The 27,952-nt window shown below is 41.6% G+C and overlaps 3 protein-coding genes and 1 long non-coding RNA gene across 7 annotated transcripts in view; 2 read left to right on the forward strand and 2 right to left on the reverse strand.

The window, feature by feature from the left end:
- Positions 1 to 1,819: 1,819 nt before the first annotated feature.
- On the reverse strand, positions 1,820 to 16,650 carry UGDH (UDP-glucose 6-dehydrogenase). The gene is made up of 12 exons (XM_065062634.1): positions 16,355 to 16,650; positions 15,488 to 15,656; positions 13,157 to 13,258; positions 11,507 to 11,707; positions 11,227 to 11,424; positions 10,588 to 10,735; positions 9,358 to 9,452; positions 6,713 to 6,843; positions 5,881 to 6,014; positions 4,658 to 4,749; positions 4,455 to 4,565; positions 1,820 to 3,074 (listed from the first exon to the last, which is right to left on the reverse strand). The coding sequence occupies exons 2-12, from the start codon at positions 15,647 to 15,649 to the stop codon at positions 2,964 to 2,966; spliced, it is 1,485 nt and encodes a 494-aa protein (XP_064918706.1). The 5' UTR covers positions 15,650 to 15,656; positions 16,355 to 16,650; the 3' UTR covers positions 1,820 to 2,963.
- LOC135579440 (basic salivary proline-rich protein 2-like) lies at positions 15,813 to 16,628 on the forward strand. The gene has a single exon (XM_065062544.1). It carries the CDS (start codon positions 15,813 to 15,815, stop codon positions 16,626 to 16,628), a length of 816 nt encoding a protein of 271 aa, XP_064918616.1.
- A 4,766-nt stretch (positions 16,651 to 21,416) lies between the features above and the next one.
- Positions 21,417 to 24,610, forward strand: LOC135579445 (uncharacterized). Its single transcript, XR_010472529.1, has 2 exons — positions 21,417 to 23,119; positions 23,792 to 24,610. It is a non-coding gene; the product is annotated as an uncharacterized LOC135579445 (long non-coding RNA).
- Positions 24,409 to 27,952, reverse strand: part of SMIM14 (small integral membrane protein 14) — a 56,873-nt gene continuing 53,329 nt past the window's right edge. For all 4 annotated transcript variants that reach the window (XM_005501253.3, XM_021286027.2, XM_065062651.1 and 1 more), the window contains one exon: positions 24,409 to 27,604. In XM_005501253.3, coding sequence (XP_005501310.1) covers positions 27,572 to 27,604 — 33 coding nt within the window. In that variant the 3' untranslated portion in view covers positions 24,409 to 27,571. The remainder of the gene's footprint in view (positions 27,605 to 27,952) is intronic.

Below are 27,952 nucleotides of genomic sequence, written 5' to 3' on the forward strand. Positions count from 1 at the left end.
GAAAGACAGTACAACTTGCCTGGCATTTACAATTTGTCTAGGTACATCTTATATCTGAAGTCTATATTATACTATTCATAGGCTTGTATTCAAGCTGGATTTGCTCCAGATGTTGTATTCATATTTTTGCAGTGAAAAAAAAATCAGTGCTACTGTGGGATCGCATTTTATTAAGTGCCCCATAAAAAAAATTGTTTCAGAACACAGGAACCCATTACTCATATTACACACTTCTCATCAAGAGTTACATGCTGTAAGATCCCACTTCAATAGCATTAAAAGCCATCTCCTACATGCACTACCCAAGCCTTCAAAGCAGGAATGTAAGTAATCTCCAACTCTTATTTCCCTGGTAACTGTGCTCTGAAGACAATGGCTTATGATTCACAGTTCTGCAAAATCTTGGGAAGCTTGCTCTCGTGGCCCATGGTAAAGGTTCTCTTGCTCACATGCAGTATCCTGTGGGGTGCTCCACCAGCTGGTCAGACTGGATTTATCCCACTGTCCCACTAAAATAATGTAGCCACCAAGAAACTCAATAAGCTGCCTGCTCAAGAAAGCAAGGAAAATGCTAGTACCAGTTCTACCTTTGTTACTCTTCAGAAAGGATCTCCCTTTCCTAAGAAAGAGGAGTTGGAGTGATCACACTATAATGAACTTGTCCGTTCTTCCTCATCCTTATGATTAAGCCACAAGTGACTATCCAGGGTTTGACCAAGTCTGCAGGAGACATGGAATAGGGGTACAGCACCTATTAACAGTTCCTCCATCTGCTTGGGGCAGCGTGTCAAAAGCCACTGGAAGCTGCAGGAACACTGATTAGCCCTGTAACTCTTGCGCATTCCTGACAGGAGCAACACTTCACACCAGAGTTTAATAGTTCATCTGTCCAACGTGAGGAGGACAGGTCCCACACAGAGGCACTACTGTTACAGCTGGGTACAAGTTTCTGAAAAACAACTCAATCTTCTGAAGCCTCTGCTCACCCTCTCTGTCAAGACAAGCCCTGAAACGGTGCTGTGCTCCCCCTGAACATAGCTCAGGACAAGAGATCCTTCAAGCACAACTTGTCCGCCCCCTCTTCTTAATCCTTATGTAGAAACTACCAGCTTGCCCTCTCCAGCACTATGGGGGCAGAGGCAGTCAAGGTATCTGCCTGCAAAGACAGGGTGACCCACCAGTTGGATTGTAATGCTTAAACACAGCCGTATCAAAGGGTCATCCCTGCTGTGTGGGTGTTGTATGAATTGGGAAGAAGAGATGGCATGATGAAAGATGACAGTATGATTTCAAGCCTCCATAATTCCCACTCATTTTGTCTAGCTTCTGGTGCACTCCTCACCAAAGAATCTTATGATGGGACAAAAAGCCCAAGGCGTGTTTGCCCTAAGTGTTGAGGGATTGCTGCATACTAAGTCTCTACGTGGAAGCCATTAATGTGCAAAACTGGAAAGCATCTGGCTCAAGGACACAGCTATTTCAGTCAGATAACACCATCCTTAAATCTTTAAACAGCTGTCCTAAAGCTTAAATTTTATCTATATTTCTGTAGCTAGTTCTGATAATACAGCACTTGCTTCCAAGATGACACTGATCTTATGCTCTGTTTAACTACTGATATGGCATACCTGAAGGCACACCTGTTGAATTAATTCAGAATGTATTATGTGACTAGTTACAGGAAAATTCTCTAACATCCCAACACAACTATTATTTATCTGAGATACCTACGCCTTCTAGTCTGAAACCTGTTTATGACCATCCTTCTCTACCCTCCCCCCTCCATTTGACAACCCCATGCAACCAGTCAAACGCAAACTTCATCATCTCAAGGATTTTAATAGCACTGGCCAATTTAGAAAAATAAAAACAAGTAGAAATAAAGTCATAGTAAAGGCAAAAATAACAAGATAACATAGGAAGTATTCATTCCTGCTAATTTAATGAGGTAGCAAGCTGACTAACTTATGGGGCTGAATTTTCATTTTCAATAATTTCTTAGCAGCAGAGAATAATTTTTGCAGATTCATTAAGAAAGCTGCTTTCAGATGAAGTACCTAAGCAGAAAGGAAGGAAAAAGATAACCATCAGGTAGCTTTGAAGCCAATATTCACTTTCTACTTGGACTGACACCAAATTAAGGTAATTCTGCTTAAATTCATCGTTCAAACAAGCAGAATGCTCCTCTGCTGAAGATGGGCTGTCTTGCTGTAACTTAGGAAAAACTTGCCCCAGGAATCTGATTAGATCGATAATTTATGTGGCTGCACATGGAATGTAGGCAAGACAACCAAAGAATCAAAAGTGAAGATCTGCCAAAAGATCAGTTTATAGCTGCTAGTACCCTGTTATTAATTACATGATCGATGCCGGCAGAACTATCTGGCCTCCCAACAGACATGGTTTAGACAGCATCAGTGCCCGTTGATCCCAGCCAGGATCAGGGCAGGATTGTTGCAGTTACCTCTGTTTTAGGGATCAACCCAAATCCTACCAAATTCACTTGGAGCTTCTCTTCTGACTTCAATTCCAGTTACAGCGAGCATTTAATTGGTCAAATTACCCCAAAAGCGAATGAAGACTCAGTGAGATCAAAATTCCTGATCACTGTCCATAACTGGACTAAAGTAAAAAGACGTTCTACTTTTGCGCTCATATCACTTGAAACATGTGAAGTGCAGTTTAGGAACATTTCTGGAAACAGATGTCTGCAGTTTTAAGGTAACTTTTCCACTTAAAAGATGATTCATTATTAAAAACAGGTCTGTACCATCTTCAGTAACAAAAAAAAAAGCTATAAAAATAGAGATTTGAAAATAGACTGAATTCACATGTATTAGGTACCATTTATAGTGTAAAATTGGTTTTTAGTTTATGAAAAATATCTTTCCTTAAAAAAAAAAGCACAGGCTTACAGTTATCACTAAGAAGGTCCACAGAATTCCTTCAGTACCTATTAAACATTATACTCTAGGCTTTTTGACAGGTGGGTCCTGCAGGCTGAATTTAGGAATTTCACATGAAGAAGCAAAAGGAATTCTTTTGGCTGACACCTTCTTCCCAATTGTTTCAATCTGAAAGAGAAAACACATTTAGGAATTGAGTATGGCAAGCTAAACAAAATCCTGTAAGCCTATGAGGAATCCACAAACTAAAGCCAGGACTGTGACTACAGTTCATGAACATTAGAATAACACAAGCCAGAAAGTGCAGTGTGCCCAGGGTTACAGTTTCTGGGACTGGAGTTGCAAAGAGCTTTTTTAAAAAATAGCCTTTCACAGGTACCTGCTTTGGCTATTTAGAGCTGCATCTTGCCAATTTGAACATTCACGTGCCTCAGCTTCCACAGGACTATCAGTACAAATATCAAAATATTTCTGGGTATTCAGAAAGAGTGGGTTTTACCTCCTTTGTCTAAAGGTTTATATCCAGTAAATCGGGATAGAAGCAGCTCTTCTCATCCTTAATGCAGTGGAATGTTTTTGAAACAGACTGTGAAAAGCTAAAAGCAGAAAACTCTATACAAGAAAAAGTATGTCACAAAGCTGACACACATATAAGCCCATACTGCAAAATTCAAAGAGTGAGACAGGTTCCCCTAACTTTTAGGTCAGACTAACGTAAAAATCAGTAAGGACAGAACTTGTAGAACACAAAACACCAGCTAGTAAAATAGTTCAGATGCCCAGGAAGTGAAGAGAGCTGTAACTTTCCTCTTAAGTAATACAGGTGAAATAGTTTAAATTGCAAAGCATCAAAATACAAAATATCTTAAGTAATACGTTTAACAGAAATTTAATCAATATATTCTAGACATACACCAGGACTGACTGTTTAAACAACTCTTTTCAGAGTCTGCTGATGTAACCAGGTAGTTGTGTCAGCTCTATGTACCATATTTGCCAGTAACAGCCTCAACCGACTGGTTAAAACATCTTCTACAAACCTGTTCACGAACAGTGTAATAATCACGTGTAGTTTAAGCAGGGGAAAAATAGCAAGAGAGGAAGTCTATGGCCATTATTCAAGTAAAGACAGTACTCAGGAGTACACAGAATGAAACAAAACATCCATCTAATCTGGCTTGTAGATTTTGTTCTGATGGTCCCTGGCTGAGATGATTCTGTCAGATTATTCAGGCAATTCTAGTATTAGTCAAATTCTGTCTATGCTGTAAGCGCTTCAAAGCATGTTTACACTGCTGAATGTTGATGGCATAGGCTGATGCAGCTTGGATTTTAACAGAGCATCAGTCTACAAGAACAGGAAGGTACAGGAGAAAGAGGAGAGCACTAGCAAAGAGGCGTAAGTACAGACAGTTTTAGATATAAATCCTCACTTGAAGAGTTTGGGTTTTTTTCCCCTTGTTTTTCCTCTGCAATGACTGAGTAGCAAGAGGGAACAGGGAGTAGAAGGAAAACAAACGCATGAATCAGCATCACCCAGCTGATTACCTGGAAGCCAATGACTTGTAGCTCATTATGAAGATCATCTAGAACTCTCCTACCATCAAAGATAAATGCAGGCTTCAGCATCTTCTTATGAATACGTTCATAATCCAACTCCTGTAAAGGGCAATTAAAACAGATAGGACAGATAAATAGCATAACACTCCCACTTTGTTTTTTTCAGTTTAATTTGAAGATAACATTTTTACCTTAAACATATCCCATTCAGTGCAAATTACAAGTGCATGAGCTCCATCACAGGCTTCATAAGGATCATTACTTATAGTGACCAACCGAGACACTGTAACAAAGGAAAATAAAATTTTGTTCTGCACACATCTTTAGTACCAACCTGGTGCACTCCTGGTGAACAAGTTGCATTCCTTGCTCTACTCAAACAAGGAGAGTTTTAGGTTACTCACCTAGAGATGTTTCCTGTCAAAGACATCTGTCGCTTTGATTTTACTTATTTAAGTGAAAGCAGCTTGTACCTGGCATCTGAATAGAGCCAGGGCACTTGATCATTTAAATTGAATTAAAATGCCTAACTTCAAACATTTAAAAGCATCTCTAGAATTAGAAGTTCAAATGCCAGCTCTCGCAGAGGTCACTGCCTGTACACAAGCAGCACACTGCAGTTGCTGTTTAACACTCAGTTCACAGCAGAAGAGATTCACGTCTCACTAGGGGCTGCCTTCATCCTTTGACTGCCTCAGCAGCTGTCTAGAGGCAGCCCCCTCATCCCTCTCTAATTCAAGGGCATGTCAAATAATGTGCAGCCTTCACTCTTCTTCACAGCTTGTTTTCCTCCATTCTCTTCACCTCTAGAAGCCCTGTCTATCCTTCTCTCCCTTCCCAATACAAAAACAAAAATCCCAAATAACTCCCTGCTCCTCCTCAAACTTCCAGTCATACAAGATTACTTTAAAGTTTTCTTGAATTTAAGGGAACAGATAAATTTGGAAGTTATATAGGGGAGGGGGAGAAGACCTTACAGTGAATTCCAGAAATATTTCTTTATTTCTGCTTTACATATGCAAGCAAGAAGGCAAGATAGGACTCAGGACACAAAGGAGCTTACAGAACAACACTAGTCTTTCCTACTTCTAGACATTCTTCTTTCTCTTCCTTTTAATTGAGCAGAGAAAGTTCTTTGTGTGTATTCAAATGAATATTTTTCAGAAGAAAAATACACAATACTACAGAATTAGCATTTATCTATAAAAGCTATGGCAAAAGAGGCAAGAGTTACAGTAATCCTCTGTACCGTCAGCAGCTCTAATCCTCTAGTAAGCGTAGCCAACGGCACATCATTGCCATGGTGAAAATGTGAAAGTGAGTTTATTTTGAGAATCGGCTGAGGGTTTTCTTCTTGGGGGGAGTGCAGGTATGAAGGGGGTGGCAAGAATAAGTATTACATGAGCATTCTTACCTTGGTTATCTTCTGAAACACCTGGATGTGAGAGGTCTAAGATGATTTGTTCCTTAGGTACTTTAGGATCATAGATATGGAGCTTTGCTCCTTCATCCATTAAATACTTGCTAATGTAGATACTGGACGACTCTCTAAGGAAGTGAATCAGAGAACCAGATAGCATGTTTTAAGTAACTAAAGCCTTCAAGTGTCATGATACACAATGCCAGAGCTTTTACACCAACTCTACATTAAACATCTTAGTGGTAATCCATGCCAGCAGCAAACTTGAAACTGAGGGATGCCAAGGAAAGTAAGATGAAAAACAAATTTACATGTCTTTTGCTGAATCATACAAGAGAGATACTAAGCCCCAGGACTTCTATTGACTGTAATTAACAAGGCATCAATCTTATAAGCATTCTGCACAAAGAGCAGTTAGGGAGAACTGTATAAAGTTTGAGCTTTACAGGAAAACAGAATTAACCACCTTTGAGAAAGAAAGTTGAAACTTGGGCTTCACATAGCAATTTGGAGTCAGCTGTAAAAAACACTCACATTCTTTCCTGTGGAAAATTCCTGGAAGGGCTCAAAATCTCTTATGCAAGTTAATATGGACTAGAGTTATCTGCTCTAGCTTCTGAATGATTCAGGTACATTGTAGAGGTCAAGAATCAGTTGTCTCACCCATTTAAGAGAGACTAATGCTTGTTACAAGCCAATCCAGTCACAAGAGTTTAAGGGGCCTATATCTGATCTAGTTTTAAGACAATTCAATAGGGTGGTTTAGTAGCATAGGTGGCAACAAATGTAAGGAACCCACATTAATGAACTGAATTTGCTTTCTTACCTTGTGTCCCCAGTATCCTTTTTGAATGCAAACCCCAAAATAGCAATCTTCTTATCAGTGACAGTATTGAACAAGCTGTCAATAATCCGGGAAGCAAATCTTCTTCTCTGATAATCATTCATGTCTATTACCTGAAATTATATAAAATGTGATGGTACATAAGGCTCCCCCACCTAGACAATGTTCACCATGGACTGGAAAGAACTATGCGTCCCTCTTGATTTTTAAGGTATTTTCAACCTGAAGTGAGAATTAACAGCAGCAGTCTATGGAACACAAGGTCTGAACTAAACAGTACAATGATATTGCTGAACCAGGTTTATTTGAAGAGAAGAAATAAAAGCAGTGTGATTTGTGCAGTTTAACAGGGTGGTGATGTGTAATGTAAAACAGGTGACAAGGTAAAAGGGACACAATTTCTTCAGGTGTTTTCAAGTGAATAAAACTTCAGTGTCGGAGACCCCTGTCCTCTATAAAGGCCAGAGAGAATAAGAGTTAGGATTCTGGAGCTGCTCTGATCAGCATGTCCTCCAGAACTTGCATCCTGTCCTTCAGACTTGTCTGAGGTGTCCCATGAGTGTGCCCTGGGATGAGCTGCTGACAGTGCAGTGCTCAGGCCACAAAGAAGGGGTTCACGCAGTTGCTTATACAGGTGTGTGCATTACATAAGGACTTGACCAACGTGGGTGGGGGCAGGTAGACCTTTGCAAGATGACAGCGCTCTCAGGAAGCAGAAGGTGCACGTAAGGGGTTGTACTACATGAACACTGTACTCCTCACCTTATCCTAATCCTGCAGCAGCTGTTCTTACTATCCTGTCTGTCCACAACTTAATAAGTCACATAGAAACACTGCAAAATATTGCTCTTAAAACAGAACAAGAGCACACAAAAGCATTAAAAGCACTTTAAACTAGTTTGCTTACATTAACAATGCAACCTTTTAGGCTTTTGTTAAATAAAAAAAAACACCTCCACACAGAGCAAATCATAAGTGTTCCTATGCCTCTGGGTTACAAAGATACCAAGTAGGTTGCATTTTGAGAAAGACCCTTGTGATCTAAAAGACAGAGAACCAGAGCAATTTGGTTTTTTTGTTGTTGTTGTTTGGGTTTGTTTGTTTTTCCCAAGACAGTATTAACTTTTCCTTATTCATCAGATTATCACAGAGGTAACATGGTTAGTTCCTGCAGCTCCAGGGATTATCAGTTGTCTGCTCACATTTTACACTGAGTAAAAGCAGTAGTTCTTGAAGCAAATATCAAAACCTCTGGCTTTCTCTTTCCTGCTGTGCCAACGCATCCAAGTCCCACACAAGGTTAATGCAGTATGTTATTCTCACTTCACTGATGGGATTGCAAGCACCTCCGTCAGGGACTAGGCTATCCTAATGAAGTACATTTTTCAGGAAGATGTCAATCTGAACCTCTTGAGGCAGACAGCATAAAACCCAGATCTTCCTTGTCCCAAGCAATTAATATAAGAGTTATTGTTAGAAGCAAGTAACTAGGCTGCTGTCTAGCCCCTGGCTGAAGGTTTAAACTATCTGAACAGGATGTAGAAAACAAATGGCCATCACACGGTAAGAAGCTGACAAAAGTTACAGATAGCACTGTGAAGGATGGCAGAGTTTTGGAAGTAGTTATACAGGAATTATGAGTGAGATCCAGCCAAGCTTCAGACAATTGGAAGGGAGTATGAGGGGCCTTTGGGGGAACAGAACCCGGTGAAGCCAATAGAGCCTAAGTAACCCCACCGACAGTAGCACACAACCATGATGATGTAGGTAATGGTGTAAGAAATATTGGACTTCAGTATGGATGTGGCACAAATGACCAATAATGGAAGTAATCATGGGAAGGCCGTTAATTTAGCAGCAGACCAGGACGGAGAAAAGTGAGGGGGAAAAAGACCAGCCAAAAAGAAGACTGAAAATAAGAAAAGCTGCTAATAATGTAGGCAAATCATGTGCTTGGTATTCTGGGGGCATCTGCCAGGCAGCCTTGTATTTCATTCGGACATTAAACCAAATCTGTTCTTCTGACCATATAACATATGTCTAATCTGCTTCCTCAGTCAGCACTGGGAAGAGGGGTGAGATGCCTTCACTGCTAATAGAAAAACACTTGCTAGTACAGACTGAGCATCCTGGTATTATTGCTGCATTGGTGCTAAGCCTGAAAGCATCCACAACTTCCTAATCATTCTTAACATTAACCAGGGAACAGCAGCAACCATGTTTATTTAAAAGAACACCAAGTTTTGCTGAGTTCTTTCAGAAAAAGGAACTGTAAAAGTAGACCCTGAAGAAAAGATCATAAGCTCTGAATTCAAAGTGGACAGAGATAACAAAGTGCAAAAAGAAGACTTGCTTGTACTTCACATTTTCTACTGCTACTTCTAAACAACTTCCCAGTCCACTTGATCCAGACAACCTAATTCACCTCAAAAAAGCCTAAGCACCCATGAATATGAAATGCAAGTGTTAGGCTGAGCGCCCTAAAATGTAAACATGATCAACATTAAGGTACCTGTTCCTTAAAGCAGGAACACATTATATGGAGACTGTGCTGAAAAGCACAATGCCTGAAAGCTGAGTGCTGAAAAAACATCACCCCATAAAAAAAAATAGTGGAGAACTTGTACCTGTTGCCAGTAGCGGGCTACTTCAGGTAAGTTCAGTGCCTCACAGAGGTACACTAAATTCAAGACATCCTTCTGAAAACAGCTACCTCCAAACCCTGAAAAAGAAAGTGGTTATTTTACAAGTGACTAAGGTACTACTCAAACCCAATCTTTGGGCTCAAATAGTGTTAGGCAATCATTTACATAGTCAGCATTATAATTTTTCCCAGTATTTCACTGCTAGCAAATGAAAACCTTAAGTATCTCTCAAAATCCAACTCCTGGACCTAACCGTCAGTTACAGAAGCCCTAAAATCTACTTCAGGTCCCACTAAAGTTTTAATCCAGTCCCAAGCCCCTATTTTTTTTATTATTAAAAGTGGGTGGAGAAGCTCCTGGGTTTGCTCTCCCCCTGCCTTGGTATTTAAATGAATATTTTTCAGAACACAAAATGTTAAGATTAGGTTCTTCCCTCCCCAACTCCTAATGGATATCTAATAATTGCCAAGAACCAAAAGATCACCACAGCTGACTAAGGGAGAACTGAGACAATTAGAGAGATCCTCGACCCCTAGAACTTTGCTTAGAGTCCAAGAGGAATACATTGTACAAGAAATTTTGGTAATATAATTGCCATCTACTTTTCACTCTTGCATAGGCTCTAGGAGAAGTTATATTCAATAAGGTTATTTCAAAGTCATACATCTTGCTAGCATGAAGAGTGTAGCCATAATGATGGGCTTTAGTCTTGTTATGCAAGTTTCAAAGTTTGTTGCACTGATCACCACTTTATCACATCTTACTCTCTGGTAAATCTAAACGGAATTCATCACAAATTAGAAGTTCCCATCACACATTCTTATCTAGAGGCATCTTCCTCAGGCCACTGGCAGCAACTGCCAAACAAAACCACAGCAGTTATAACTGGGAAGACATCTTGGAGAGCACTGTCATCAGTGACGCTTCAGAAAAATGAAGTTGCATCTTTTCCTTCCAATGTCCCAGGCAGGATAAAGCATGCACTCTGAACTCTCAGATTTCAGACTGCCAGAGTCTAAAGCAACCCCAGTCCTAGACATTTTACCAGAAAACAAGTGATTTATGCTACTGCTTTACAGCAATATTTTCACACACTCATGCTGTAGAAGGTTTTAGCCTATCAGATCACTTAATTCAAAACACTACTAGTAGACCTACTGCACTATTAAACAGAAGCCCAGAACGGGGGGAAAAAAAGGAATTTTTGTTTACCAACACTGGCTTTGAGAAACTTATTTCCAATTCTTTGGTCTGTTCCAATAGCTCTTGCTACTTCTTCAACATCTGCTCCTGTAGCTTCACACAGAGCACTGATTGAGTTAATGCTGCTGATTCTTTGGGCAAGGAAAGCATTAGCTGCCTGTAAATAAATTAAAAAGAGAACTTTATTCTTCTAGAAACCATTATGCCCACAGATGAAAGGGAGCTATTACTGGAAGGATTACTTTAGCATTTAAAGTAACTCTGAGTTACAAAATGGTAATATAACTAGTATATACATAAAATCCAGTTAATGGGATCTAAGCAAAATAATGAAAGGCTAAACTTGCAGAGCCTGAAAAGTTTTATGATGGTAACCAGTTTCTGCACCACCAGAGGTTTCCTCTTAGTAATAAATAACACAGCAATACAAGTGAAAAAAGGATTTCATAGAAAGTTGATATAATCTATTAGCTCAGTTGAGATAATGGGAAAGGATTAATAGCCTTTGACAGATACTGGGTCTTCCCAACGTCGCCTGTTTTTCCTAACTGCATCTACATCACTCAGTGTCAGAGAACTTCTGCTTCTGAGCTTTGTCTCATTTATTCCTATTGCTCATTGCAGACAACAGCAGTGAGTAACACTGACCAGTTTAGAAAGTTCTGATGACCAGGTATTGGTTGTGAGGATTTTTTCTTTGGGCACCCAGTGCTCATAAACAGCACAAAGAGCACGAACAGCTTTCTGTCCCTCTGGAGAATCATCTCCACCGATAAGCACTCTGTCTGGGTTCTTCAGGTCCTTGATGGCTGTTCCTTCTGCGAGGAACTCTGGGTTAGACAGCACCTACAGGCACAGAAACAAAGAACAGATAAGAGCCAAAAGCAACAGCCAGCCTTTAAATACACAACTCAAAGATTATGCTTACCTGCAAATCCAAGTTAGGCTTAGTATTAGCATCAAATATTCGACGAATGCTTTCCGCAGCACGTACTGGAACTGTGCTTTTCTCAGTGACAATTTTATAGCCATTCGAGTTTTGTACAATGCGCCTGGCACAAGCTTCAATGTATTTCAGATCAGCTGCTCGACCTTTTCCCATCCCATAGGTCTTTGTTGGAGTGTTAACCTAGTTACAAACACACAGAGGGGCAAGAAATGCTACAGAGCTCTTAACAATTTCACCTTGTCAGTAGCTCATGTGTTAAGAATGACAGACATTTACCTTCCCAAAGTCCAGCTTGCTTCTACCCCAGAATTATTCTAGTTACCATATCAGATGAACAGCTATTAGCTTTCTGAATTACCCATTTTGTCTTCTAAAGAAAGTTCATTGGCCACTGTTCAAATAGAATTTAAACAAGAGCAATTCACAGCAGCTCTGCGGGCCATGGTGAAACTTAGTCCTTATTCTGACAACACCAGTAATTTCTTCACTGTTACAGCCAGCCACCTTTGTTTCCTGTCCCACATCAGGAGTGCAAAAATTCACATTATAAGGACCATGCAGCTAGTAAGGCAGTTATGGTTTAAACCCATTCCGCAGTGAAACCTAAGTGTACAGCTGTTGAAAAACTGCTATACTGAATTACACAAAAAAGGCAACATGAGGGAAAACACATCATTTAGATTAAGACAGAGTACCCTTTTCATTACAAACTGAAAGAAGAAATGGCAACAATATTTAAAGCACAACTGCATGGTTTAAGCCAAGGATGGGTGGCAATATATAGCCTGCATTAGTGGCAGTCATCCAGCCAAACTGCATTCATTTTAGACTTAACGAATGGAGAAAAATACTATCTGAAAGAGAGCTCTGCGCTGAGGTGCCCTAACAAAGAAGAGCTCTGAAGAAAAGAAGACATAAGTAACAAAAATAACTCAATTGTGGCCTACCAAGATGAACAGCAGGGTTGTTTGTTTGTGGTTTTTGGTTTTATTTTTGTTTTTTTTTTTTTTTTTTTTGTTTGTTTTTTATTATTATTGTTTTTTTTTTATTTTATTTTATTTTGCATTAGGAACAACCTTCTAGATTACAGAAGGTCACACTGCTTATGTCTGACAGAATCTTCTTCATAGTGATGTCAACAACAGCTAGAAAATACTAAAGCCAGCCCCTCTTCCATTAATACATTGCTTTTTAAAAGCTTCTAGAAATAAATAATCTTTGTAACCCAATAATCAGTCTATGCTTTTGCATCCCCTTCTAGGAACTCTGTCAACATTATTGAAGTCCCATGGATTTCAGTAGTACACTGCAATCACAGATTTGCTCCAAGACCCCATATCTCTAACCAAGCTAAACATCAACCTCACCATTTTGACTTAGAGCCTGTTAACTTGTCAAACATTCTAGTGGCTACAAGAAACAGATTAGAACGAAATAAAAAGCTTACTTAACTTTTTTCCCACAGTACACAGAAAGACAAGGCAAAAATTGTAACACACTGACATGACATTGCTAACTGAATTTATATGACAAAACAAAGGCCTCGTCCTAACATTAGAGCAACATAATGATTTGATAAGAAAGAACAAAGAAAAGACAAACACAACCACCTTGTCCACTCAAACTTACAGAAATAAATACAAGATCAGCTTCTCTAATGGCATCATCAATACTGGTGGAAAAGAAGAGATTTCTTCCTCGACAGGATTCCACCACTTCTTTTAACCCTGGCTGAAAAGAGCAGAAAAAAAAAACAGCAGTTAAGGTTAATGCAGGTTTTCAGTTTCCCAGACAGAAAGTAAAGCTTCTGTAGATTTACATAGTAGAGAAAAAGCCCTTTCTTATTGAAAACACCCAAAATGATGTTTCCAAACTTTCAGCCACACTGAGTTATTTGCACAACCAGATTTTAGGCCCCAGTTATTCTCATGCTCAATCCTGTTACCATGAGCAACAGTTAAAGAAACACCCATTGCATGATGTCAGGTAGATTCAAGAAGTAAAGTCTTACAGCATTCCCCAGGCTGCAAACAAAAAGGTGGTCCAAACTTCCCTTTTGTCTCAGCTACACATTCCATGACCCCTCAACATCACATCTAAAACCTATTCATCACAAAAAAACCACAAACACCACCACAAAGAAGTCTTCCACCAAATTAGCAAGCCCAGATCCAGCGAAAGAAAGGCAGTGGTGACGCACAGGAGATAAAGACCACTCCTTTGGCAACCAGTTGCATTTGGACCACACTAAACTAATCATAGCACCACACCCACAGCACAGATGAATCACAGGCACAATTCAGTTATATTCTTTATAGCAGATATTCTAAATACTATGCCACAACACTTTCCCTTCCCTTAAGACTTCCACACAGACAAGAAGGAGCAGGAGGCCATAGTGTACAGGAGCAATCTTCTTTATTAGAATGATCTACAAAATGATTGAACTAAAACATTGTTGTCATAGATAAAAGAAAAATACATTGTAACCTGGCAATAAAATCTCCAACTTGAGACACCTATCATGACATGAAATGCTTGATTACATGCCAGAAAGGCAAAAGTTCATTGGAAGGAGAGAGGAAAACAAAGAAGCAGCTTTCTTATGCAAGACATTTTTGCCGTCTCACTTTGCAGCAAATACCTACTTAAAAGGAAAACAAAGGTCAGTACAGGCAGAATAATACGTATGACAACCCATCACATCACCACATGTTCCACCTATGGTGTTACTGGGATGCAAACAGAAAGGCAGCCCACCGGACTATTTCTGACACTGGAAAGAAAAAACCTAAAACCAAAAATACAAAAAAACACACTGTGCAATGACTCAATTTCACAACTGCCTGAACCAATTCTTGGCAGTTTTTGTACATTCTTTGTAAGGAAAGGACACCATTCCAGGAAACAGATGTTGTGAGTTTGTTTTTTTAAAGAACATGCCAAGACTAGCTCTGCTTTAACTCACTCAGTCTAAGGGTTTATAGAAGACAAGTACTTGCTTTCGTGACCTTTCGTCTCACCTGCTAATCTGAGCATTATACACACCTTCCTTTGAATATGTATGACAAAGGACATCTATTCATCTTCATCTAAAGAGTCACAATGTATGTTTAGTTTTAAGAGAGGAAAAAAAAAGTACATTAGTGTTACAGCAGAAACAGGATTCAGAAGACTTCTTACAGCAAGACAGTAACTGTTAGTACCAGGCAACATGCCTTGTCTTTGGGAGACAAGTGAAGATACGTTTTCATTCTCACTAAAGAAAATAATTTGAACCTAGAAAAGCTATATTTCATGAAAGAATGAAAAACAGATCTACTCTTTAAGGGTGAAAAAGAGAGAAAAATAACAAGGGCTAAGAGACACAAAACAGAAAAACTGCTTTATGTATATCTCCCAATTAAAGTAATTCTGTAACAAAGGAGTGACAGTATGATACATTTAAAATATTGTCTGGCCTAGTCTTCCCAGATGAGACTGGAGGTTTACGATACATGTAAATGAGGAATGACTGTCCGCATCTTACAACGTGGTTAAGATGGGCAACACAGATTGGATTTTGGCAGTATTCATAATGGGAATAAATCTTACATTCATGTTGTGCTACAACACAGCAGATAATATTTATAACTGAGTAAGAGGACCATGTTATGATTAAATTGGGTCCCAAAAGAAAGTCAACATGATTTAGCACAACTCACTATAAATACATTTTTACTTACTAAACCCTTCATATATAATCCTTAAATACCTGCTGGCACCAGACATATTAAGTTATTTCAAGAATCTGGTTTAATGAGCAGTAGTGACAAGCAGCTGTCTCAGAATACTCTTTTTGAAGGACATCACTGTGCTATACTTATCAGGCTTCAGAAATGGGCCCAATGGAAATGCCATGTGGTGGGAGGGAAGTAAACGCAACATTGGCTGGAAAAGACAGCAGCAAGACATGTTTACCTCATAGATGGGCAGCGCATCTGAATTCCAGGCATTGATTCTGGCCTCATTGACATCCACAACAGTGACTTTGATATTGGGACACATCTGTGCAATAACACTACAGGTTGGCCCACCAACATAACCAGCACCAATGCAGCAGATCTTCTTAATTTCAAACATGATTGATCTAGGAAGAGGAGGGGGGCGGGGAGGAAGAGAATAAGGAGTTATACATTAAAACACTAGCCAACAATTCATGGAAATATGAGAGAACTAACGACTTAAGATTGCATTGTGTTGCCACAGAGAGGAACATTTTGTTACAGCTGATCTCCTGCCCGCAATGACTCTCTCGCCCGGGAGGCTCTGGAGCTGCCCCAGGGGAGCGCCGGCACACGCGGCCCCGCAGCCTGCCGGCGTAAATACCGCCCCATGGGCCGCGGAACTGCCGGTGCCCCGGCGGAGGAGCAGAGCCCGCCGCTGCCGGCAGCGCGCAGGGCCAGACCCCGGCGGGCAGGGCCGCGCCAGGCCGCGATCGGCCGGGACCCCCGGGCCGCGCCCCCGCCCCGTCCCCGCAGCCCCTCGGCCGGGAAAGGCGCCGTCAGCGCCGAGGCCGCAGCCACCGCCTCCTTCCCGGTGGAAGGAGCCGACCGGGAAGCGGCCCCGCTCCCCTCCGGGCGGCTCGGGCCGGGGCCGACCCCCGCGGACTCCATCCCCGGAGCCCAGTGAAAGGTTCCCGCCGGCTGCGGCTGAGGGCGGCTCCCCGACCGCAATTCGGCCCCGGGGCAGGGGAGGGCGGCAGCTGGCGGGAAAGGCCGCCACCGCCCCAGGGAAGGCAGCACGGGAACCCGCGGCCGGCACCGAAGCCTCATCCCGAGGACTTACTGCGGGCGGGCGCGGATCGAGCGGGAGGGCTGCGGAGAGGATGCTCGGCGAGCTCAGGGTAACACCCCACTACGAGTCGAGCGGCGGCGGCTATTTAAAGGGCCGCCGCGGGGCTGAGGCGGCTGCTTCATCCCGGGCACGGCGGGCGAGGCCGCCCCCGGCTCCTCCCTTCCCCGGAGGCCGGCGCACAGCTCGCCCGCCCTTCCCGCCGCCGGCGAATGGGCGCGGGACACCTCAGGCGCCGGCCCGCGCCCGCCGCCGCACGGGTGGCTGAGGGGCCGCAGGGTCCCCGGGCCCTGCTGGGGTCTCCGCGGCCTGGCCTCGGGGCCGGGCCGGGCTGGGCTGGGCTGGGCTGGGCTGGGCGGGCCTCGCCGCAGCGGCTTCCCCTCAGCCTTGACAGGGGGAAGCGGCGCCGCCCGGGGCGCTCCCCAGCTCGGGCGGGACCGCGCCTCCGGCGGCCCCTTTCCCCGCGGGTCACTCCGGGCGTGTTTTACACCGCATTCCGCTTGCTGGATTTTGTGGTTTTTTTTGCGTCACGGCGGCTGGACTGGTGGCTGGTCTCGCTGCCTCTTTCTGGGATGGGGGTCTGCGCGGCAGCGTGGCCCCTCAGCGAGGCTCCCCCGGACCCCCTGCAGCCACTGTCCCCAGGCAGCCGGGGCTGCAGGTGCCCGGCCTGGGCTCCTTGGCGAGATCAGGGTCACCGGGGGTGAGAGATCAGCAGGGTGCCCCACTTAGCTGCTCCCCTCCAGCCTCAGCGTGTTTCTGTAAGGAAAACAAATTTTGGTGGTCCCATGTGTGAGTCATTTTCGGTACTTCAGCTGTGCTTACTGGGAAACAAAACTCATAGTACGTTCTCTCTCCTGTAGTATAGTGCTGTCTCATCAAAGTCATGTGGATAGGTAACAGTAAAATACAGTGTTTAAAGTCCAGATTGCCAACGTTACCAATGACCTCGCACTTACTTGCCCTTCTGATCTGGGCACTGCTCAAGGATACACTGTCTAGTTGTATTAAAAGTCTTAGGTACTACTTATGCCTTTTGTATAAATGTGCTATGTTATTAGTATACTTCATCTGGCTTTGGGAGCAGAAAGACTGTGAGAAATCTACCATCTTCTCGATTGCATTCAAGTTCACTTATGCTGCATCTCCTACAAGCTATTTGTTTTTTTTTTTTCCAGCATCTGCAACACTGCAGTCGTTTATGCTTTTAAAAGATTTCAGTTTCTATGTTAAACACTGCCAAATTAGGTGGATACTATACGTACGTCCTTGTTAACAATGCAAATAAAGTATTGCCTTGTTCTTATATGGCATTTTTGCCTGTAGGTGTTAAAGTATATAAAAAGAAACTGGAATCATTGTTTCTGTTTTATGTTCTAGTGTGTTGCTATTTTACACTGGAGGATCTGATCTTTCCCTGGACCGGGAGTGTCAAACTCATTTTCACCGGGGGCCACATCAGCCTTGCAATTGCCTTCAAAGGGCTGAATGTAGCTTTAGGACTGTATAACGATGTGGCCCCACTGAAAATGAGTTTGACACCCCTTCCCTAGAAGAATCTGAGCCTGCTTAAGTGAATAGCTACTGTAGCTCACCGGTCCTTTAGAATTTGTGCTGTAAAATGTGTGCGTCTGTGCTGAAAGAGCCCGCTGAGATTTGTGATCTCACGGTGGGATCTTAGCAGGGTCAGTGTGGTTGGGTGAAGAACCTCTTGGCAAAGGTGCAGGGTTCACCCTGTTGATCCTGAAGTAAAAACAAGTAATGTCTTGTCTCATTGCTAATTTGCACAGATGTCTCAATTTTGGACACATCCTTTTTTCCAGGGAAGTCTAGGCAAAGCAAATAGAAGCTCTGTGAGACCTCACTACCGAGTCAGTCTCACCTATACCATCATCTTCAAAACCCCTGTCTCCTTAGGTCTTGGAAGAGCCATAAATGCTACTACTAAGAACTTCGTCTGGTTCCTCTGTGAACACCTGTTGCTCTCTTGCAAAGGCCAAATCCACTTCAGATCCTTTACGTGGCCCCCCAAAAGTCTTTGTATGATAAATGTGCTTAGCGTGTGCCTGACAAATGAATAGATTTTCTAAGCACAGTGGTGGTCACTATGTGTGAGGCCACGTTTGTAAGAAGGAGCTGCCTTCACATACTGCTGTATGTATGAGTAGTTAGCAGTTGTTAGAGTCAGCTCATACCTCCTGGTTGAGGTTTAGTGATTGCTAAAATGAGGGCAGGAGCCTGAGAGCCTTCTTCAGCCAGGGGGTTCAGACATACCTGTCTCAGGAGGGTGCTGCGTTCGGTGGGTTATAATGAAATATGGGGATCTAATTCTCCACCTGCATCTATGCTGGTTTGCAAAGGAGCTAGAAAGGGAATATTTTTCAGGTCTGGTAGTCATGGCCCTTTCCTGGGAGGAGAAAGGTCTGGATTGCGATCTGTGATTTGAGAGCTGCTTCAAACACCTGAACAGCCCTCGGAGCAGGCAATGGACCCCAGTCTCTTTTCTCTTAGCAAAGGGCCTTCATTGATAGACTACACTGTCACACCCCCTGCCTGGGATGTGGATCTCGAATTTGCTCTTGCAGAATGGCACAACTTCCCCAGAAAGGGTGCTGAGGGCTGCTTTTGCTTCCCTATAGCCTGCACTCTGGTGGTGAGGGTACTGCTGGCAGGGGAAAAATGCAGGGCTCAGAGTCACTGGAATGAGAAGGGCATGGAGCTTGGGTCTCCTCTCTCATTACTGAATAAATTCTGAATTAGTAGGTGGGGTTTTCTTTGTTTTTCTGTTCAGACAGACCCATCGTTTTCTGTCACGCGGAATTTTTTACAATTGCCCAGAGGCAATAAAGCTTATGTAAGGCTTCGGGGCATAGCATTAAACCTCGTGAAGCACACTGCTTGGGGAGCACAGCCCTGGGCCGCTGCAAGGCAGATGAGGCTTGAGAGAGCTACTGGTAGGATTGATGAGTCACTGTTCCATTCATTCAGGATTTTACATTTTAAATATTGTCATTTGCATGATAATTTAGCTGTAATCTATACTTCTGAGAGCACTGCTCACACATCCTGCTAGGAGATTGTCTTTGCAGATCCTGATATTAACAGCCTGAACTGTAATTCACAGAAGCATCCATGTCCAAGAAAGGTGGTTATCATAGTTCATATGCACCTACTTAAGAAGAATAGGCTTTTTTAGAGATACTTGTAATTTTTAGACTATAGACACACAAAGGACAGAGTTTATATCCTAGTCAATAATGTAGTCTTAGGAGATGGACTCCAAAAGGTATACAAAATCAAGATACTCAAGTTTTGACAACACATTTCCTTAGGTACCTGAAGGTACATCTTCTGCCTCAGTCTGATCTGGCCTAAGCAGTTCAGTTGCCTGCCTCATATCTAAACTTGATCTGATCCTGAAAATGAGCGATCCCTTTGCTATATGCTCTCATGGACCTGGTCTTTAATGTGTGCTCAGGCAAAGGCTAGCACCAGCAGGATCAAGCGGCACGCAATCCGAAGAATTAAGACTGTTTCTTTCAAAAAATCTGGCCAAGGAAAGTGGTAATGTCTTTTTAATATAAAAGTTCAATGGCCGGGAGATGTACCAGTGTGAGATCAGACCCTATGTTCTCTCTCTGTGAGAAAAATAGAGGAGTGGGATCAAGGCCTTATCTCCGCTTTCCAGAAACCATGGAGGGCAGGGCCATCTGAATGCCACGGCTGGGTAGAGGGGACACTCTCCAGCTCTCATGTACAAGCTGATCCATTGTGCAAGAGAGAAATAATGATTTATGAAGGATTTGGGGGCCTGGGAGAAGGGGAGGGGAAAAAAGAAAGAGCAAGCCAGTGTATGCTTGTGTAATCTCCTGGCCAGCACCCGGTGTTGGAGGCAAGAGGAAAAGCCAGTAAGTAACCCTGCTTGTATCATATCTAGGGACTGTTTATTGTCACGCTAGCTCCCCACAAGATTTAGCTGATCATTAACTAAAGGTAGCTGTGTTTGTGTAACCAGTGCGTGGCAGTGACATCTGACACAGATTTAACAACCACCATTGCCTATCAAGCCTTTCTTTAACTTCTGACACAGCACAACCAGGAGGCAACCCCACATGTGACGGGGAAATCTGAGCTACTTGGCAGCAGTCCCAGGCTGAGGCACAAAAGTGCCCAGAAGACTTGTCCACAGACCAGTTGGATCAGTATTTGAATCTGTGCTTTGTATTTTACAGCACTAAGAGGAAGGAAGGGGACGGAGCTAAGGAGATTACACAGGGACATGTGGGACTGGGCATGCGTGTTCCTCTGGAAAGGGCTCCAGCAGCTGCACAAAGCAAGCCGGACGCCAGTTTTGGACACAGGCAGACGAGTGCCAGAGCTCCTACGTGTGCTCAGAGCCAACCATAACAGTTAACTGCACAGAGCCGCTGTTTTGAGTTGTTGCAAGAGACGTTTTCTGCCTGGCACGTCCCTACTTGGGCCCTCTCCTCACCTCCACCTCTTTGGCTCACCAGAACTTAGACTTTGCTGTTTGGTCTGATAGTTTGCCCAAGCAGTTTATTATTAATCTAATGCAATATTTTCATTAGTGACAACCAGTGTGCCAAACTGCAATTATTGGTAAAATTTGTCCCAAAATGCACTGAGTTTCTGGTCAGGGCCCAGAACATCTGGACAATAATTTAATCTGGGCTCATGGACAATATTGCAATATAAATTAAAACCAAAAGTCAGGCAGGATTAAGACGTTTAAAAATCAGGGCAAGTCTACCCTGAAACTCTGATGAGAGTGTCCTCTCAAACCCCGTTCTTTTAGTTCTTGCATGACGTTTTGTTTTCCAGTATATGACTTTCCCCTAATTTGATTATTTAAATCTCTCAGTATACACAGAAATCATTTACACTTCCTCCCAGGCATGATTACATTTGGTGGCCTTGTCCATTGTTTAGTAATTACCTTTTTTATTTATTTTTTTTCCTGATCTGAAAACCACACACATTACACCAGACACCCAAGCCTTTCCTTCAGCAGCAGCGCTGTGGGCAGCAGCATTGCTTTTCTGAACATGGAGCATACTAAATCTCCCAACAGGAGAGCCATTTCAGGCATAACAGCCATTTCAATAAAACAGTAAGGAAGCCTTCAATGCTAAAACTAATGCAATGGAAGAACAGCCAGATGAGGCACTGGTTTTTATCATAGCCCCACTGGAGAGAAATCATTTTGTAGCATGACTTCTTTGAAGGGTTTTACTCATCTGAGTTGTCCCATTGCCTTGACACTTGTTCACATAAAATAAGGTGAAGATTTGCTCCACTGTTACAGAATACCTGAAAATGGGGCTTAATCTCTTTCCCCTTCTTAGAGAAGCCCAACAGAAGCATACAGCCAGAGGCGGTGTCAGAGCCAAGATGCACTTGCGATTCAAATAGCAAGCTAATATTTGATGAAATGGGAAAAACTATTATTTGGATTTTCTATTTCATTTATATGAAGCTGAGGATGGAAAACAAAGCTCCGTGAAATCACTAGGAGAGCTGATGAAACTGGATTTTTACTCACTATCACCACAACAGAGATTTTGATGTGCTACATGCAGTCCTTGGTGTAGAGTCCAGTCCTGTTGAGGGCTTCTGTGGATAATTTCCTTGCTAATAATATTCAGTTTATCATTTATCATTTTCTCTACAAGTTCTGCTCTAAACTGAGCTCCTCCACCTTTTCTAAAATAGCAATTGCTGTTACCTGGAGAATGTTGTACAATGGTGGGGGTTTTTGTTGGTCTGCTTTAGAAACATATTTTCTCAGCTCTAGTATCTTTTCTTACATTTTAAGGGTATTTTTACATCTGGAGAAATAAATAACCTTCAACATTTTAAAAATAGGTGTAAGTCTGAAACTACATAGTCACAGAAATTATTCCTCTGTTTCATTGTTTATAGCTTGGAGGACATAATAACAAAATCCTGCTGCTTGTTATCTTTGATTAGAAATTACTGCTGTATTTTCAATTAACATTGTTTAAAATGTTTTACAATCTAATTTTCCATGCAAACAAGAACAGTGAAACCTTTTAAAAGCTGCATATATATGATGAATTAATGTTTATTGTCGTATATTGAAATATGTTTGTTTCAGACACCCTCTTTGACCAACACTTGTATCTGCAGATGCTAAAAAGGTGATGTGGAAGCCAAATTATTGTAGTTATTATATTTAATTACAAAGTGCCTGCTGTGGGAGTTGGTGATAATTTTGATACAAGATCAGGTAACATAGGTTCAGTTATTCTTGTGTGGAGACAAATCTTCAGCTGACGTTGAGGAGTGTAACCCCCTGGAAGCCAAGAGAGTTGTGCTGTTTGACAGGTGAGGAGGTGGTTCACCATGGGACAGTCAGCTGTGTGTGCTCCTCCCACCCAAGGTCCATGTCTTTGTAGTGAATTGCACTGGAAGCTGTTGGCTGGTACTGAACAAGTAAGGGTAGAAAGAGAGATGAATATGAGTTGTCCATTTTCACAAGGAACCAACTTCATGTTCATGGCATACTTTGCTACAACGATTTGATGTACTTCTCCCAAACATCCTAGAGAAGATACAATTTATTTTTCAGGTTTTGGGGCAATCTTCTCCACCTACCTGGTGGTCCTGAACAGCCAGGCCTGGTGCAGATACCTTCAACACAGTTGGATGTGAGAAGACTGAGGGGAGGCCTCATCACAGTGTGCAGCTTCTTCACAAGCCAGCGAGGATGAGGGGCAGGTGCTGATCTCTTCTCTCTGGTGACCAGTGGCAGAACCCAAGGGAATGGCAGGAAGATGTGCCAGGGAAGGTTTACGTTGGACATTAGGAAAAGGTTCTTCACCCAGAGGGTGCTGGAGCACTGAACAGGCTCCCCAGGGACGTGTCACAGCCCCAGGCCTGACAGTGTTCAAGAAGAGACTGGACAATGCCCTCAGACACATGGTGTGAACTGTGGGCTTGTCATGTGCAGGGACAGGAGCTGGACTTGATGATACTTGTGGGTCCCTTCCAACTCAGGACATTCTATGATTCTGAAGCTAATTTAAATTTGTGGCAATTTCGTTTCTGCATTACTTTTCATGATAAGCATGTGCACCCTTGGCAAACATCTTAACAACTGTACTTAAGTTTAGCTTTAGTTTTAAGGGTTATTTATAACCTCATGTTTGAGTAAAAGGGTAAATCTTGATGAGCAGACATTAATGACCTCTGATTAAGACTATAGAGTTTCTAAATTGACTCAGATGCCTAAAGAATTTATTAATTTTTATTATTAGTAGTACTATTAAAAATAAAATTCTGATTTTGTTTCTGATACTCTGGTATTTATTGCCACTTTCTCTGGATAGCTGTATTATTTTAAACCCTAATGCTCCCCTGGCATTTTCCTTTTCTTCCTTGGATTAACAGAGGAATCCCTGACGTGGGATCTGAGCCGCTGCCGAGGCATTTCACGCTCTGCCTGCGGAGGAAGAGGAGCGCTGCACCCCACGGGAACAGTGAGGGAGCAGCAGGTCTCTACTGCTTCTACACACTGCCTCAGATCCACTGGAGCATCTTCCTTACAGCAGCTCTGCGTCCAACTCAGATGTACAAACTTCAGCATCTCACTGTGTCACTGCCAAGAACAGGGACTAGAAAACAGACTGCAAATCCCAAAGTAGTAGGATTCGATCTAAAATGAAGTAACATAATTGGCATATCTGGCCTCTGCCGTTACTTGTCTTACTGTAGTACTTCTAACTTACTAGGTTGCATAACTACTTTGAAGAGCAAAAGGCAGAGATATCTGTGTTTGTCAACAAAGTATCTTAAACATCAGAAACCACTTATAATTCATTCTGACTTGCTTGAGATGCATACAGAAGGAACGCGTCCATTAGGAAAGTTGGAATTGATGTTTTAAAAATTACACAAATGATATGCCATTTTTACTGATACTTATTTTTAGATGATTTCAAATTACTTTAGAAATCGATAGGTTGGTGCAGTCCTACATCTTATACGAAGACTAACAGACAAAGATAAAAGGTTACTAATGATTGCTATTTATTTTGTTAAGTCCATAAAAAGTGCATAGTACAAGCCCTTTATCCCAATCCAAGTACTCAGTAAAAGATTACTAGGAAACTGTGAATGGCACAGATGATTTTTTGTTTGGCAAAATTCAGACATTTTAAACCACTGATTTACATTAGGTGTATCACACCATCACTCTTCCTTTTTCAATCATGAACATTACAAGGCTAAGTGATCTGCAGACAATACATGAATACATATGATTTCTCATTTCAGAGTATAATAATTGTGTTAAGCAGACGCTAAAAATGCTATTGTTTTAACGAAGTTCTAAGCTAAGGTGTAATTGTAAACTTCCCTCCATATTTCCCAAGTTGCTACAACTTGCGTCTCTTCATAACCAAGTTTAAAACCCTAGTTACAGATTTATTCGTATCCTGAAGCTTCACATACTACTAATCTCTTCCAGACTTCTCAAAATTTACCATAAACATCTGTAACCATGACACAATTATTTCATTGCAAACTACACCACAAAAGGCCAGATTTCTGCCACCCTTACTAAAGCTGCTACTAGTACATTATCTCAGAGTAGTCCCACAAACTTCAGTGCAACTACTTGATGAGTAAGGCACTATCTAACATGAATAAGAGTGGCAAAAAAAAGTCCTACAATTAGTTCCTTTTATTTTAATTAAGAGTGGTGATCTGAAGGTTATATCTTGGAGAGAGTATCTGAATTTAAAAGGCATATATTTTGACATGGGATAGTGGCCTGGCTCTTTAGTAAAACATTTTACAATAAAGTATTTCCAATGTTTTTTCTTTTACATAGAAAATTTAAAATAGCAATTTACATAAGGAAAGCATACATGTATAAAATCACTGGGACAATTACTTAAGAGGAATTTCAAGCAAAGATAGTTCATTTAAATGTAAACCACAACATTACTCTGAACAAGAAGTTCATTTGCCAAGACTGTTGGAGCTGGGTGCACATGGTGAGTTTTATAAACACATACACAGACACCTAAGTCAAGCGAGACTGACCCTCACAAGTGAGGAGCATCTGCTGTAAATCTCACCGACTTCCAACAGGATGAGGAGTGGTGCTCTGTCTGAAACGAAGCCTGTTTCAGGTGGCTTTTTAATCAATTGGTTTTATGCATCTGATAGTGAACGATTCTGGCCAAAAATCCTTGGAGAAAAGGTCAGTGTAGGAGATTATATATATTTTCTTGTTGGTTCAACAAAATGATGCCGTATTACTCTTTCTGTTCAAAATAGCATCCCAAACATAAATGCACATGGAAGGCAGGAAGCAAGCACAGTCAGATTGCTTGTCCCAGTGACATCTTTACACAGTGTTGGTGGCCTGGACACCATTAGAGATAACAGGATGAATTCTCTCAGCTTCTCTGCTGCAGCTCCATTGCTTTCCATGGCACTGCACGGATGTCACTGAGAGCACCTGGCCCAACCTTCTTTTTATTCTATTTTTTATTTTTTACACATGCTCCTATGCTTGGGAGCACACCGTTCCACAGAAATTCAAAGGGCAAATACATCGAATTACAGAAGCCTTTCTTCAGGTCTGTGCTGTGCCTTTACAAGGAGGCTCAGCTGGCCCGCCATTTACCCTGAGGAGGAAAACCCTGCACCTGTCAACCACGGGATCTGATGCGAGATTTTTGTTAGAGCCCATTAACACAAACCTTTATGCATCTTAACAGTTAGTTCCTTCAGCTCCGTAACTAAAGTCCTCATGAAACAAAGGTTTGTAGAGTAAGGCTTTGAATTCCCATGTCTGTTCTACTGACCTTTATGGAAAGAAGCTTCATGGTGGTAACATAAAAATGTTTTTTACATTATTCTCATCAATTTTCTGAATTGATTCAAGAAAAATATACAGTGTCACTTTTCTGTACATCTTTAAAATGTTTTTTAAATTAATGCATATAAAAAAGTAATTCCCATTTGCTACAATGGGAGATGTGCACAGGTACGTGCACAGCCACACGCACGCATAAACACACCACACATACACACAAACACTAGAGGGAAAAGACATGCTATATGGATTCACCTGCAAGTTTGTTATTCTACAATTACAACCAGTAGATAAGGATGAAATGTTAAGAATTGCTGATAACGTACAGGTGAAAAAACCTGAACATCCAGTATATGTTGTATACCAAAAGTTGGTAACTTCAGTAACCTCTTGGTATGATTTCATCCTATCCAACATACATTACATCGTGGCTAAAAACTTGTTAAGATATGGATTATTAAGAGACTATATGAGAACAGAAAATTCTACAAAGTTCTTATTCTGACTAAATTTCTCCGTTCATAACACCTGTAAATAAACAAATCCATTTTTGGAATACATTTTTGAAATACATTTTTGACAATATATTGAATAGGATATATCATTTATTAATGAACAAGATAAAATTAATTTATTTTTTGGTGGTATAATCTTTTGCGTAGAGTCCCCACGATATATGTCAGAGCTTTAACTGTGGCAATTATCACATTCACTTCTTTGCACACACACACACACACACAGAGTATAATTCTAGTGGACAACCCGTGCTTTTGACAACAACCCTGAAAACTATGTTAGTCATCCAAAGACCAGACTAAAAGCTGCTCTGAACCCAGGGCAAATATGAAATAATTTCAATTTTTCACCACATAACTAAACTAATAGTTGCAACCACAATAAAACTCTCAAAAGCATACTGGAGAAAAAAATATGGATTAATCTCAAGAAAGGTCAGTAACCTTCCATTATTATAGATGTGCAGGGATTTTCTTTTTCTTTCAATGCATATCAGAAATCACTGTAAAGAAATTAAGACAGCTGTAAGAGAAAGAGACTGAGTGGAATGTCCACAGTAATGGTAACAACCAAAAAACCCCTGCAATGCCTTATAATTATTCAAATTACAATCTACTAAGAATTTTAATAACATACAAAGCAAAAATTAACTTAAAATTGAAGTGGCTAAAAGCAGTTCATGAAGATAACTGTTGAATGATAACTCTGCTCTATATAAATGAGAAAAGAAAACAGTATTGAATGGGGTTTAGGAGTAATCTGGTCACTTCGTTCATTTGGTCGTGCAAGGTTTCAGCTGCTGGACTTTTCCAATACTGAATGCTCTAGTCCACTGGTGGGGCTGGTGGTTCTTGTCCCTAGGGGGAAGGAAGGAGAAAAAGAAAGAAAAAAACACGTACAGGATTAGAAACAGTGCTTCACATAAAAGGATTTAGAAATAAAAGAAGAATGCCAAAGAGTTACATTGTGCTTCCTTTTAAGATCACTCAATGTCTCTTTCAATATTCAGAGTAAGTGAGCATCAAAGAACAATACTGTTTCCTGCATTGATAGCTTTTTTTTTTTCCATTATCCTGTATCTAGGACAAAGATGACCTTCTTATTTTCATGCTGTAATTTTGTTTAATGACTTCTCTTAAAGCTGTGATTTTCCTCTGGTACTTAAGAAGGCAGGAGGCAATTCCAACCAGGGACAGCCAGTGTCT

This window comes from Columba livia, chromosome 4, assembly GCF_036013475.1.
Source record: "Columba livia isolate bColLiv1 breed racing homer chromosome 4, bColLiv1.pat.W.v2, whole genome shotgun sequence".
NCBI lineage: Eukaryota > Metazoa > Chordata > Aves > Columbiformes > Columbidae > Columba > Columba livia.

Bases quoted from the DNA above. Each gene is read 5' to 3' on its own strand.
- LOC135579440 (XM_065062544.1), top strand. From the start codon at position 15,813: ATGACTCTCTCGCCCGGGAGGCTCTGGAGCTGCCCCAGGGGAGCGCCG.
- UGDH (XM_065062634.1), bottom strand. From the start codon at position 15,649: ATGTTTGAAATTAAGAAGATCTGCTGCATTGGTGCTGGTTATGTTGGT. The intron at 13,259-15,487 runs GTAAACATGTCT...TGCTCTTTTCAG, and splicing joins ATGCGCTGCCCATCTATGAG to CCAGGGTTAAAAGAAGTGGT. The intron at 11,708-13,156 runs GTAAGTTTGAGT...GTTTGTAACTAG, and splicing joins CTGATCTTGTATTTATTTCT to GTTAACACTCCAACAAAGAC.